This window comes from Cavia porcellus, unplaced genomic scaffold (genome assembly GCF_034190915.1).
Source record: "Cavia porcellus strain 051 isolate PalLab524CR breed Dunkin Hartley unplaced genomic scaffold, mCavPor4.1 scaffold_10, whole genome shotgun sequence".
In the NCBI taxonomy this organism is placed as follows: domain Eukaryota; kingdom Metazoa; phylum Chordata; class Mammalia; order Rodentia; family Caviidae; genus Cavia; species Cavia porcellus.
This window is the reverse complement of record NW_026947493.1, coordinates 34,841,311-34,856,654: the sequence shown is the minus strand read 5'-3', so window position 1 is coordinate 34,856,654 and position 15,344 is coordinate 34,841,311. Positions and strand designations below refer to the sequence as shown.

Genomic DNA, 15,344 nt, shown 5'->3' with positions numbered 1-15,344 from the left:
TGCACCTTGAGACCATACTTATAAAGTCAAATAAATTGGACACATGTTTAAATATCACACTATTCCTCTTGTGTGAAAACCTCAAAGAGTGCATAAGGACCAAAGTGGATGACAGGTATCAAGAAGCAGGAAGCAAGTATTCAACTGGAAAGGAAAAGAAGGGAAGAGGGCAGGAGAAATGAAGGAAAGGCAAAGGAAAAAAGAAAAGAGAAGGAAAAAGTGGAAACAAAGCTTTTATAAATAAGAAGAGGACGAAGGATTGAAGAGAGGGGTGATGAATGGGGTGAAGGAGAATCAAGATATGTTATGCACAGGTACAAATTCCCTATGAAGAGTCCGATCATTATGTATATCTAAAATGTACCAAGAAAGTTAATTTTAAACAAGAGCTGAGCCCAGATTTTTACACTGAGGAAGGTGGTGATAATCTGTCTTCTCTTTATCCTCCCAGGGGCCCTGCAGCTCCAGTGGGGCCACAGACCTGAAACTGCTATGCTAATGCAGAGGCATGTATATGGGTAGGGCTGCAGAAGGGTTTCAAAAGGAAAGGAAACGAAGTTCCTGCCCTCATCAGGGAGGTACACGGGCAGTAATCAAAACCACGCTCACTGTCACTGTGTGTGCGGGGCCACAGGAGAGGAATCCGCTCTTCTGAAACTCAGCCAGCTTGTTAGTGGCATCAGCCAGGCTTGCAGTGCACTAATTTCCCTTGACTGCATCAGGGCAAAGTTATGCTCAGCAATCTGGTCTCTATCACCACAGCCAGATGTGAAAGGGAGTGGTGCGTGCTAGGCAGCGGTACCAAGAAGGCCTGGGATGCAATGCCCATCACATCCCCTATAATCCACCTTAGGGGGCACCAAGGATGCCCTGCACACAGATCTAGGCCCCTAGCAGCTCTCCACTTGGAAAACTTTCAGCATGTGCATCTTAATGGATGGTCCATAGAGTTCTACTTTGGGATAGAATAATGTAGGATAGCCACCTCAATGAGCAGCTGCAAATCTGGTCACTTCTGGTCCAAAGACACAATGGCTTAGTAGTAGCACTCCCCCATTCGTACTTAAATAGCCTGCTATCAGCAGGCTAAGGAAGAGAACAAATGCAATGAACACCATCACTGGTTAGAGGCCATTTGCTTGTGTTACTTGCTTTTACTTCCTGTAGCTACCAAGACTAGACCTAAAGACAAGCGCAACCATTTTGCCTCCCATCAAAGCATAAAGTGCTTCCTGCAAGTTCTTCAGGAAAGGAACAGTCCTCTGGCAGGACAGGAGAGGGTGCAGGTAGGCCTCTGGGAAGGCACAGTCCAGCGTAACACCCGTATGATGAGGGGATGGACAAGGAGTGTCTGCTTTAGTTACTTTTTACTTGTCACTGAGACAAAATACCTGATGCCCAAAGTTGGGAAAGGAAAGGTTTATTTATTACAGTTTTTGGAGGTTTCAGTTGATACTCAGTTGGCTCCAAGGCAGGGTGGTATGACAGGGCTGCACGCAGTTCATGGCAGCTACAAACAGCAAGCAGAAACTGGCAAGAAAGAGACACACCTTCTTCCTGCCATTACATTGTATGTTGGTTCCACCCCTAAGTGGGTGTAGCACTGACAACATCAATCCAAGCGCTAAACAATAAACCAATCACAAATGCATAATGCAAACACATGAGGCCTGGGGGCCACCGACAAAAACCATGACAGTGTCCATCACTTACAGAGCTAGGACACTACCTCACAATGCACAGGTCACTGTTTTCTCTCCCCTCCCCCTCCCTGGCTATCTCTTCTCTTGTGACCCGCCAGGGTAGCACAGCAGAGGTAGAGCAATGGCAAACAGGCCTAGGTTTCAGTCCTGACACGCCTCACACTAGCTGGGTGACGTGGTCAGGGGTCTATAACTCTGGGAGTCTTGGTTTATGCATTAGGGAAACATGCATTCTCACTGCACTCTGTGAGGATGAAATGAGACCATTCTGCAGTCGGCACAGAAGCTGGAACATGAGAGAGCGAAAGACCACAGTGAGAGTTTGTCCACACAGGGCTTGGGAGAAGAACAAGGCAGACGTGCGCATGCAATGAAGACAGAGACACAGAATGACTGGCAGGGCACATCCTCCACTGCAGCTGCCTCTGCCATAAAGGAAGGGGTATCAGGCAGAAAGGGAAAGAAGCAAAGTAGGATATTTCAGATCACATCTGAGAGGGACCACCCTGGCTCTGGGGCCAGTCCAGGCACTCTCATCCAAGCTCTGGACAGGCTATGGATCTTTTATAGGGTCACAGGCATAATGGGGGGTTGTGGAAGGAAAAGGTCAAAATGGTACTTTCGAGCGGGAGAGTGGAATGAAAAGGAGCTGCAGCTAGAACAAGCCTCGAGAACGTACACGCATCGTGGCTTCTTGTCAGGTAAGGCTGCATGACGCTGGGCATCATGGGCTGCAGCCGTGCTCGCTGGGTCTTATCAACCCACAATTATACGTTTTTAGAGGTGTGCAAGCACAGCAGGGGGAAGAGGTTTAATGTGATGTCTGTTCAGCTACAATGGCGCTAATCAGATTCCTTCAAGGGGTTCTGACAAAGAGACTTGTTCCTGGAAGTAGGGGTCATGGGATCTTGGCCTTCTTTGGAGAGCATATGGACACTGCACCACTGGACACTAATGACTGTCAGATAGCCTGAGATAGGAACCCTTGCTAACTGGAGCCTACCGTTCCACTGCAGGGCCACTGGTACAGCCAGTATACTGCTAAATCCCCTGCAGGGAAGCAGATGCCATACAATCTCCCATTGCTTTATTTGCTCACTGAACAGTAACAACATCTACCTGGTGCCAGGGACACAAAGCGTGGCTAAATTTGCTCAGAATCATCACAAAGAAGTTATGATAAATCATTTTTTCATACTTTTAATATTAAATGAATATGTTCATTAGATTTGAAAAAGTCTGCTTTTTCTTTTCATGATAAAAAGGACTAAACTATCTATGATGTTACAATGATCCACTTAGAAATAAAACCAGGCTTCTGACAAAACCATGATTTTCTCTGAGCAGCAAACACTACACCATTCTTCTTCAGGGAATAACCCCCGATCAAATATCAAATTGTATGCTCTCATTGAAAGAACCACACCACTATCTGTTTTTCCCTTTCTTTTGCCCAATCTCTGTAAGCATTCCCTACATCTCCTGTTTTACAGACACCAAAAATTCTCAGTAGGAATGTTAATGACGTTCTCAAATAGTAAAGGGTAAGTTTTAACTTTCATTAAATGAATGGCCAGAACATCCGAGAGAAGGATTTAGAAACACACCCGGTGGACTGGATCCTCCCACCAAGACGCGTGCAAGTTCACACAGCAGCATATAATTATTCCATTCACTGGCTCACATAAATTGTAGCCCAAGGACAGATGAGTGGAAGACAGCTGACTGTGGGCTCAGGATGACACTGAGGAATATGAACTCTGTTTAAGGAGAGCAGCTGGGCCAGGTGGACGAAAGCAGGGCAGCTTTAGGACTAACCAAGGACCATCAGTGATCTTGAAGAGTGGACAAATAAAAACCGAACCAAGAAAGACTGGCAGGATCATTTCTACACAGCACGCTGAAGTCTCCAAATGAGGTCCCAGCCATTCTACAGCAATGACTAGCCTTGTCTGAGCTGGCCAGGCTCTCTCAACCCAACCCGTTCTCCTGACTATCACCCACCTGACCCACTGCCCTCCATTTCTGCCCCTACCCCAGTGTGCTCCAGATGATGGCTCCTGCCTGGGAGGAGGGGGCCCCAGAATCTGCAAACATCACTTACCTCTCCCTGAACTACCCTGCTGTGTGCCTAACTTAAAGGGTTCATTTAGTGACCACTTCCTCCCAGAAGCCTCCATCAAGGCTCCAGATGGTTGTAGGCTGTCTCTATGCCCCTCTGACTCCACTCCAGATGGCACTGCCTCCTGCCATGTCACAGTGGTGATCGCATGCACAAAAGCTCAGGGCCATGAGGACCGACAACTGTCTCCCTCCTTACCTCTAAAGGCAGTCCGGCTCTTAGTATTGAGTCCTCACTAATATTTATTGAATAAATCAATTAGAATAAAGAAATGAAGAGGCAAAATTCTAGAGAAAATGAATGGGAAAACAGAACAGAAACAAAAAGAAGTTGGTGTGGAAACAATAAAATAAGAATCTCTACCCTTTTCAACAAACAAGTAACAACTGAAGATGAAAATACACAATATATTAGCCATTGTTAACCTCCCATTGTGTTGTTGTGAATTCTGTACTATTGTTTTTGTTCTTTTTTGGTTTAAAATGAAAAAAAAAAACAAGTAAACAAAGAGTAAAGGAAGTAAGTGGGTATGTCTTAGAGAATTAAAGTTCTCTCAGAACCTTATATTATTAAAATGCTGGCATGCCCATGTAATGCAAGAAACTCATGCAAAATTGCTAAGACTCCACAAAATACTTTTATGGTTTCATTGGTGCACTTTTGATTAAATAACCTTTAGAAGGAAAATGTGTAGGGATTATGTAATGAAACAGATGAACCCACAATATTTTTACTGACACAAGGCATCCCGGGGATCTTTTGCATTACAAAAGCTTCTTATGTAACTTGAAACATGACTGGACATAATTAGTAGTATGGAACAAATGAGCACTGAAAGAAAATACCATCCTCATACTTTTAATACGGAATCGATTACTTGAGAGAGCAAGTCCACAGCCAGCAAAGCACTGCAGGAACGGTTCTAAAGAAAATTCTGCAAATTAAAACCAGGGCAGCAGAAATTTCCACTTTGAACTAACAAATGATGCACTTCTCTGCTCCATTCTGCACAAACATGGCTGCAGGAGGCACTTCAATTGATTCCACAGTATCAGCCCAGTTAATACTGCATTCATTTAATGCTAGGCTCAGGCTTCTATAAAATCACTTTTCAAGCTTCAGCATTAGACAGAATTAGCACCCTCATTTTTATGATAATATTGTTCATATAATGCATAGCTTGGAGTTCAACTTCAAAGAGAATCAGAAAAATATGCCTTTTCTTTTGTCAAAGACATCACTCTTCAAGCCCCAGTGGTTTGACCTTAAATTTTAGTTTCAACTGCATAAAATTACTCTCATATTTCACCTATCCTTTTATAATTCAATCAGTTCATCAGTTTTAGGTAGATTTTTGCAGTACCCTGCCTATCAAAACTAAAGCAATTTTTAATATCCTTTTGCATTTATTGTCTGGAAAGATCTGGATCAGAAGGTTTTCGGTATAATATATAAAATGCACCTCACAAAACGTAAAAATTGACTCAAGTGGCCAGCGAAAGTCTTTTCCCACTACTGAAAACTCCATCTGCTCTCTTGCATTAAGATACTGCAAATCAAATGCAGCAACAAATTAGATTTGTATAAACAAAAACGCACAGTACAGGAGGTTTCTGATGTTAAAAGACTGTAGTCTTCACTTTCTTTCTAAAATATTAAAGTATCTTGTCCAACATGTGCCCAAAGAGCAAGGAAAGGCTGCCAGTGTAACAAAGTCCTCTTCAGTGAATGGACTCTGCCCCATAAGAACAATACACTGAAACTAATTTGCAAATATCCTGTCCTCTGCACTGACAACAACCTGCATTTGGGTCATAACAGGCCAGCCAATATTGTCCATAGGCTGAAGGATCTACACCACATCCCTAGAGCAAACATGCAAGGAGGAGGTAATAGAGGAAAATGACAATTCAGGAAAAGAAAGCCAGAGTGTCAAACAGATAACATACATGGAAAAAGGAGAGGGAGATGTCATGGGAATACAAACGAAATCTTGTCAGGTGTGAATTTCCTATTACTTAGGATCCTCCAGCTGCTAGTAAATGTGTAAATATTATACTCTGTTCCATGGACACTCTGGAGGACTTAAGTGTATACCCTTTGATGCAACAACAGCATTTCTAGATTTTATTTGACTGAAGCATCCTCAACCCTGCAGAGATAGATGGGATTACTTCAATGCATTTCACACACTGAAGAATCCCTGCTGGAGTACTTTAAGAGTAGAAGAAAGATGCATAAGACCATCAGTGTTTAACCAGCAGCGGAGAGCTGGTTAAACACTGGAGACAGACTATCTGTGGTGGAAGGCCAGCTATTCAAAAACATTCCATTGCAATAAGAGTTTAGAGGAACGTTGCCAGAGAGTCTGTAAAGTATGATTTTTTTTTATAGAAAAACTATGGGTGCTTGAGAAAAACTTTGTTAAGAATATGTGGCAAACAGGAGAGAAATGAAAATGTTTATGGCTTGTTTAAAATTTTTACATCTGCTGCTTACATTAAAAAGTAATTGATGTGAAAATTTACTGCTATTTAATGGTTTCTTTACGACCTTGGTCTTCAAACAAAAATTCATTAATATATCTGGACTAATTCCTTACACATTAAGGGAACAAAGTGCATGATTCTACTTTACAGTACAATTCTTTATAGGCTTCAAATTTACAGTTCAGACAGTCTTTCTAGTTGTCATAATAATTATGTAAATAGTCTCAAAGCGCATCACTTACACTGAATCCCAACAAACAGATGTACAGTGAGGGTTAATGGGACAAGCAATGGGTTTTTTTTCTGTAAAAGGACAATTGGGGGTAATGAAAAAAATTCTTTAGCTGTTCCATAATAACTGGCATGACTACTTTTAATTATCTTAATCACCCTCTCTCATCATTATTAAGTTGACACTTTTGTATCTTAATGAACTTACATAGATTATTTCAATCAATTGGCTTTGTTAACAGAACAATAAATCCTTACTGATAAAGGATGCACAATGTAATTAGTTAGCACTTCATAGGAAGTGAATTTCTGATACTTGGGTAGTGAGTAATTAAAGATTAATAGGAAAGATAGTCTCCAATTAGCTGCTTATCTGTAAGTGCTTCAGGATGTGTGGTATCAGACCACATTTACATATTCACAAGAAGGTTGGCAACTCCAGTAACTTTTCCTGATTAGAAAACCCTATGAGTTTTCACTCGCTGAGCCTCCTTCCCAAGAACTGTGTCCTGGACAGTTCACTTTGCAAGTAGGTTGGCTGAGTACACTAGGGACATTTTCTGCACTTCTTTAGGAGAAGCATTACATGATAAACCCACATGTCTGAGACTACACAGTGTCAAACTTCCTGGCTGTATGGCCTGTGACAGTGGCCACTGCCACTTGCCTCTGTCCACATGCATACACCCTGAGCTGGGGTGGAGAGTCAAAATGACAAACTAGAGGACGCACAGCACTGGTCTTCACACTGCACGCGTTCTTCACACAGCCAGCACTGTGGAAGGCAGCTGAGTATTCATTCCAGCAACATTTAAACTCTTACTGCTGGCCAGCACCATCATAGGTGCTGGAAACACACACATGAATGAACAACTGACCTCCACATGGAAGGAATATAGCAATCTCTTTTCTCTTTTCTCTTTAGGGTTCTGTAAAACTTGAAGATGTAGGATGCCCTGAAATTGTCTCCTTCTGTTCTGAGATTCTCATCAGAAGAAACATGCAGCCAGGACATTCAAGCAATAGCCCACAGCCTTAAGGTCACTCAAACACTTGTGCCCTCTATCCACAGAGCATGATGGGTGTCACGTGCTTGTCCTTGTGCAGTGGGCAGTCCTGACATAGGGCTCCATGATGACACACATTCTGCTGAAGGACTTGGGACAGACATATAGACAATAGCAGCAATATTCCCAGGGCATCCACTCTTTCACATCCTGTCCCTGGCAGAAGGAGCCCTAGGCACCAGTCTGGAACAGGTGTATCCCCACAGCAACCCTCACCTCACAATTGAGGGCCCTGATACTCTGGTTAGAGTAATTTTCCTCTACACACAACACAACTCTATGTGGCAAAACTGACTCCTGAGCCCAAGGTCTGTGGCCCTCACTGCACAGGCTCTATTACCTCCTGCCACCACTCTTTGGCTACAGACCAGCTGTAGCCAAGCACAGCTGTCCACTACACATGAACACCTAGTTAAGTACTCAATGCTGGGAAGGGAATCAGCTCATTATGACTTTGGAAAGAGAGTGGGAAGGACACACAGTGTGAATCACATCGAAGAACTGGGGAAAACAAGAAAGAATCAGGAATGGAGATCCAAAAGTGCCCCTTCTCAGGCCAAGTGCTACTGCCCATCCTTAGTTCACTTCTTGGATTCCCTACTTCCCAGCCCTATGACCCTGGATAATTTAACTGACATGCTATCCATCTCAACCTTTTGAGAAAAATGCCCAAACCAGCCCTTACCTCCTGGAATTCATGTAAAGACAAACACAATACAACTATTAAGAGCAAGGTACATAACTAGCACAAAAATAGGCACATCTTTGTTTCAGAAAGTGAGATAAAGTACTACAAGGTATGAACAGCTCTCCATATTTAACTCATTGTGTCTTCATGATTGTCATCACCATCACTGTCATTGGGAGAATCTAGCATAAATTTCATTTCCAAATGAGAAAGTCTAAATTTTAAGGAAGAGGCTCCCCATTCCCCATGTCTCTGAAATCCTGGCTCCCCAGGATATCAAATTTGGGCCACTCTTTCACATAAGCAGGCTGTGTGCTGGGTTGGGAGAGCTCATGTGCTCAGTGCCCTCTGGCCTCTCCCAGCACCTCCACTGACCACAATTCCATGGACCAATTTGGGACCACCCAAGTCCTCATTCCTTGGCCCCTTGCTGCCATATATCCAAAAGCAGTAACAAGGCTACTTGGCTGGTGCCTAAGGACCAAGTGAACCCAAAGCGCCAAGAAAACACACAGCAACCACACTCACAGCAATGATGTTGAAGAAGTCATCATCCCCCAGAGTATCCAAAATAGAGGAGACCGTTTGCTTCGCAATCGTGAGACGGAGTCCTTTCATGCTGCCACTGACATCAACTAAAATGACCACATCTTTTGGAGAAGTTGCTGCTTGGATGTACCTGGGTTAGGAGAAAATTAAATAAAAATTGATCCCGACCTCTCTTCAAGTTTTCTCTTTGAGGAATAACTAAGAGATATGACCACCGCCTACCATTTTCGGTTCCTGCAGTCAAAGGCAATGACTCCATTCTCATCTGGTTCCCATTTAATCCCTAGAAGAAAAATGGGATTATGAGAAGCCCAGAAACTTCAAATATTTATTAATAGCATTTCAAGATTGTTCTTGTTTGTTGAATGAGTGGACAGAGTGAAAAATCACATGTGGAGATCATCCAGGGAGCTTATCACATGCTGTATGACCAACTATGGGAAGGCGCTTTTGGGTCATAATCCTGCAGAGAATACAGCCTTAGCCTCGTTGCTCCAGAGATCTGTAGAGCAGAGACACCTTTAGTACTGCCGTCTCTACCCAGAAAGATTGTAACTCCAGTCCCTTTCCTTAGTCAAGACCATTTCTTACTATTCAGCAAACTGGAGCAGGTAGCATCATTTGGAAAATTCTAGTCCAAATCTGGCCCCACCCCTGGACACAGGTGGATAATGTCTACAGCACGGGGGCGGGGGGTAGGTATCATATGATACAATTTTTCCAGTTCAGAACATATACAGGTCTGTTCCCTCCTTACTCCTGTTTTTAAAATCAGAAATTTGGTCTGGATTTCTATACTGAAGTGAAATAAAATGGCTGTAATTATACTGTATAATAGAGTTAGAATTTCAGTCCCTAAACCCCAAGAAGTTTTCCCTGTATATAAAATTTAATCCAGCATCCTGAGACTTGTAGTTTGCAAACTAGTAAGGATGTGTCCAAGAGTGACCTTATATATTTATGGCTTATTTTTAAGAATAAAATTTCATTAAAAGAAGGCATTGCCTGCTTAAAAATAAGGGAGAACATTACTTTCAACTGTTAATGCTGCTCAGAGATGGGAGGATTTGAAATATACACTTTGGAATAAGAAAATAAAAACAGAGAAGTTATTTCCATAGGAGAAAATCTTGACTCAGATTATGATACTGTCTCCTTTCCAGTTAAGGATACTGGATTTTTGTGCCAGGCTGAGATATAATAAGTGTGAGTTTAAGAGCACACCTGTAAGAGTCGCACAGATGGCCTTAAGACGGTGGTTTGTACCACAAGGAGGGTCTATCCTACCCTTTTTGTACCTTTCCCATACGTGCATGTGCCAACTTTTTTCTTTCAGTATTAGAAACTGAACTTAGGACCTCTGCACTGAGCTATATCCCAGACTTCTTTATTTTGAGAGAGAGTCTGCTATGTTGTTAAGAAACCCAGGGTGGGCTCACACTTGTGATCTTCCTGCCTCAGGCTCCCAGCATTACCGGTGTGTGACACTCATCATGCCTGCCTTGTGCTTACTTTAAAAAGCTCCCCTTAAGGAATTAGAAAACAGAAGTGTAAGAACTGACCAATGGAAGGCCACTAATAAATAAAGACAAAACATAATCGACATAATCTTGTACACTAAAGAAAAAGAATGAAGTTTATTTAAAATTTATCTGACATACTGTTTTATATAAACCCAACAACAGTTAGAATGTTTTCTTGAAAATGGGAGCAGGCTGGAGGTGGAATAGACTGGCAAATAACCCCAGTAGAGAGAAGAATGCATGTCAGGATTCTGAGGCCAACAAGAGCACATCCAGCTGAAGGACAAGGACCGCTGGTATAGCTGTGCAGAGAGAAGGTCCACACTGGTGGAGAGGAGCTGCCCACAGCAGAAATCGGGAGGCCTAGCCCCTTGGTGGTCAGGACATGAGGTACACATTAAGCAGGGTGAAGACAGCACCTCGAGGCCACTGCGTGCACAGCTGCACTGCACACAATAATAAACCACACTTTCACCAGTCATCAGGGATGGACAAACCCTGTGGGGTCATCATTCCAAAACTGACACTCGAGCCAAAATCCTCTGAGCCCAGGCAAGACTAAAATCTATTACCCCACTATCTGGCCATTACTCCCTTCTAGGAGCGTGTTCTCTGAACAGTCCTCCAGGAACAAAGTTACGTAAACACATTGCAGTCTACACATCATGGAAAGAGCATCTGAGGGCCTTTCATCTCAAGCACAGGGGCGTCAGAGGCAGCACAGACACCATCATGTAAAGTTCTGGATAGAACAAGAGTTCTCACATGCCCATGTGCTATAATTTGAACTTGGGAAGCCCTGGGTGTGAGTACAGACAATCCTCACAGGTAAGCTTCCAACACCTACTAAATCTGGCTTCGAGGATCCCAGGGATTGGTGCATCCTCCTCTCAGTGGTACCCTAGCAGCTCTTATTTCCCTCAGCTTAGCATGAAACACCCTGTGCCATGATCTTTTCCACCATGGTGGCCACTGACATACCCTCCTTTGGGGTTCCACTCTACTCAAGAAAATAGTACTCCAGAGTGGTGCCCCTGGCTTCAGATGGCTGACCCTGCCCACTACTCAGGCCTACTGGCTTCAATAGTGGGTATCTGATCCAAAGCAAGACAATTTCTGGAACGTTGTCCAAACTACTGGGACACACTCTCTCCTCTCTGAAACTCTCACGGAGAAATTGTGCAAGCCTGCAGTTTATGTTCTTTCTTGAGGCAACCACTCCCAATGAAACAAGTAAAAGTGGAAGAAAACAGAAATGGAGATGGAAGGAAAGATCCACATCCAAAGGGCACCACTGAGCCAAAACACCATAGCAGATTTCCAAGTTACACTGGCCAGTAAGTGTGTTTCTTCTTGGAGCGCATTAGAATTGCGTTTTTGTCACCTGCAAGTAAAATCCATGATAAATGTGTTTCCCCTGAACGACAGTGCTTCTCAGTAGCATAGAGTGAGGAGCTACCTAAGGGTTCACACACAGTACTTGGCACAAAACCAAGATGCAGGGCACACTCACGTAAGAATGAAGAAAGATGCATTTTGCTTAAGGACATACATTACCCACCACGGACTCATGGTGGTATACTACTCTAAAAATGGAAAGAAGTGTTCAACACAAAATATACCCTAGTAAACAGTTCATGATCACTCTCCTAGTCATATCATGAAAGGAAGGTAAGAGGGATGCTCTGCATTTAGAACCAAGAACCATTTATCAGAGCGATGACGTATCTGTGGAGGACTGTGTCCCACGTCGTTGGATACAGAAAAGATGCAGACATTTTACAAAGTCAAGATGCTGCCAAAAAATTTCAGAAAAGGATTATAAGCATTTCTGACCCAACTGTTCCGACTGATAAGAGCCTGCACATCAATTAACCTTTCCTATTACATAAATCCTTTCTGAAGACTCCCTTTGTTTTCCAGTACCTTTGAGACTATAGTTTAAGGGTCATGCCACATGGTTAGATGGCCAGGTGTCTAGCTGCTTGCTAGGCAAGTCAGCCTCCCCACCTTACTCCAATATGAGCAAAATCTGCCTTGAATTTTCAAGGCAGACTGCAATTTAGTGACACTGTAACTTTAATAGTTCACTGTTTATTCCAGTGTTATCTTTAATGGGATGCTAATTGCTTAAATTTCTGTGAGCTCTGGGAGGATGCATGTGTACCCTGCTAAACACAGCTCTCGGGAAATGTAGAAAAGGCTGGCAAAGCAGACACCCCTGCAGGCAAGTATCAGGGCACAGATGCCATGTGCAGGGCGAACAGCTCCTCGCAGCAGCAGCAGATATCTCGGTGACACAGAGAGGGGGACATCAGGTGCCGAGTCTTACTTAATGGAAACATAAAAGATGCCACTTAATTGCTCCAAGATTATGCAGGGTGGGTTTTTTCCTTCTTTTAGGTTGAGCTTGTTAATTTCTACAGCTGTGATGTTGGCACAATTGCAGCCCCGAGTCCTGTTTTCACAACTTGTAAGCAAAATTAAAACTTCCCTTTTTAATTAAAATTCAAACTAAGACAGAATTAAAATTCTGTTGCAAAGCTGAGGCCCAGAAAGGCCCCAGAAGAAACACCTGTTCCAATGGCACGCTGGACAAAAGCTGGCACACGGCCCTGGCAGTGCCCTCAGGAGGACTGCTGTCATGTGCGGTATGTTGGCCACTCATCTCCACCCGTAGGGTGAGCCAGTTTGGGGCAGGCAATGCCATGCTCAGTCCTCTGTTTCTCATCCCTGTAAATCAGAGTCTGACCTGCTCACATACGCCTTGCTCTTTTCCAAAAAATCAAAAGAAAAAGTAAAAGAAAGAAAAACAATTATTACAATAGCAGCAATAATAGTGGTAGTAATAGTAAGAAAACCAAACTCTGGCTTAGGAAGATTAAATATAGCTCATTTCACACCCCAAATTTTCATCTTGGTTACAGCTCTATGAATGTCACTATTGAGAAAGATGCTGAGGCCACATGCAGGTTCCGAGAGTTCTATGATAGGTGTGTGTGTGTGTGTGTGTGTGTGTGTGTGTGTGTGTGTGCATACTTGCACATACAAATACCACTTTTTTATTTCCGCCCTGTACCTTAACCACAGAACTTAACCTTGCACTTCCTTCTAAGGGAAAGGTAAAACATTTTAAGCCTGCATCATAAGGAAACATATTACAGGATCATTATTCTGAACCATGATTGTCAACACAGTGATACTCACCTGGATACTGCCTAAAAAAGCCCTTCGCACTTCCAAAGTACTGCCATATAAGAGACGGGTCACGGTCAAAGTTATCTACAAAAACTTTGTTTAGGGATTCGGACCAATAAACTCCATTGACAATTGCAGGATCTGAGAAGAGAAATGAGAGAAGTGTTATAAAGTAGCACAAGATAGAATCTCAGGCATTTCAGGTGCCAGGGAAGCCTGGCACAGAGCCCACCTTGCAAGTGGCTGTCAAGAGAGGGAGCACTCCCAAGAAGCTGCTCTTCTCCTCCTGTTCCAGCCCTCTGAGCTGGCTGGAGCCTCTGCTCCTTTCTTGAAATGTATTTCCTTCTATTTCTAACTTTCAGTCTCACAGAAATCCCAGTTCCTCAAAGAGCAGAGAAACCTTCTTTGCAGTTTTTTCCTACCTGACCCCACTCCCAAATGAGCCAGAACTCAGCATGTAAAACAGAAATACATATAGGAATTATGTAATTAAATTTCTCCACTGCCGTTCAGCAGAGTGCTGACTCAATGAAAGGTACAGACCACCTCTGGTTGGTCATACACCATGTCTTTGGACATGGCATAGTGGGAAATCAAAATTGTTGCAGCCAAATGAAAGGACGGATAAGAAATGGATAAAACAAAGGCTGTTTTCCAAAAATCAGCCTTATTCTTCTGTCCTATGATTTCCTTAACAAATTTCTTTTTTTCACTATTGGCAACCCCAATATAACTCTTTACCTTTTATTCATACAGTAGATTAAAAAAAGAAATTGTGGAGGGGGCGGAGAGGAAGAATAAGTATGCCTCACATAATGGTCAAAGCAAGATGAGTGCCCTGGAGTGCTCTGTGGCTGTCCACCGTTCATTTATGTGTTTTGACCTCTGCAGCACCCTGTTTCACAGTGATACCCCATTCAGCGACCTTCTGTTTAAGAGGGGCGATAACTGTCACATCTCTGGGTGAGAGCGTTGAGAATAACAACACAGTGAGCATATTAATCATCATGAGGAGGAGCAAGAGCAGAAGGAAGAAGAGGAAGAGGAGGGAACTGCCCACTGATCCTGCCTGGGGTGAAGGTCCAGTGCTTACCTTATGCTCTGTTACCCTCAACAGTTCTGCCCCTGTGAGGCAGGTTCCATCGACACTCATTACACAGAAGTGGAAGGAGAGGCACAGGAGTCTAAGTACTTTACTGACGGCACCCACTGGGCATCAAAGCCTCTGACTGTAGTCTCCTTGTTTGTAAGATGGGAACAGAGAGACTTATTCTAGTGGCCACTTAACAAACTAAACCAGAAAGAGCTAACAGCTTTTAGACATTCATAGGGCCACCGAGGGCGCTGTTGCATTGAGGTGGCATCTGAAGCCCTCACCAGAATTCTCTGTGGAACTGAGTCTCCACCATCCCACACTGATACACTCATTTCAGAGGATGAGGTACCACACAGGGGGGAGGAGGACACAATCAGCCACTCAAGTCTTCAAGGTGCATAATAAACCAGTGAGAAGAATCATGCTGGATTGCTCCTAGAAATCTAACCTAGCTAACTCTTTCAGATCACTTAGGCAATTAATTGTGATTCCAAGTTCCACCTCAAGGGTTAATGCCCTAACTCTCCGTAAGCCATGATCTATCACTTCATAACCTGAGAGAGGAAAAATGGCCAATTTAACCTTTGATTTTGATTACTCTCACAATCCTGAAAAATGGGGCCCTTTACTGTTCCTACTAATGCTTGAAAACAATTATTGTGACTCACTCCTAGGTAC

At 43.3% G+C, this 15,344-nt stretch overlaps 1 protein-coding gene across 6 annotated transcripts in view; it reads right to left on the bottom strand.

Moving 5' to 3' along the window:
- The window catches only part of Cacna2d3 (calcium voltage-gated channel auxiliary subunit alpha2delta 3), an 839,385-nt gene that overhangs the window by 471,384 nt on the left and 352,657 nt on the right, over nucleotides 1-15,344 (bottom strand). For all 6 annotated transcript variants that reach the window (XR_010050128.1, XM_063257292.1, XM_063257291.1 and 3 more), the window contains 3 exons: nucleotides 13,580-13,711; nucleotides 9,072-9,132; nucleotides 8,829-8,979 (listed from right to left, as the gene is read on the bottom strand). Coding sequence is in view for 5 of the 6 variants with exons in the window: in XM_063257292.1 (XP_063113362.1) it covers nucleotides 8,829-8,979; nucleotides 9,072-9,132; nucleotides 13,580-13,711 (344 nt within the window). In the remaining variant the exon portion in view is untranslated. The remainder of the gene's footprint in view (nucleotides 1-8,828; nucleotides 8,980-9,071; nucleotides 9,133-13,579; nucleotides 13,712-15,344) is intronic.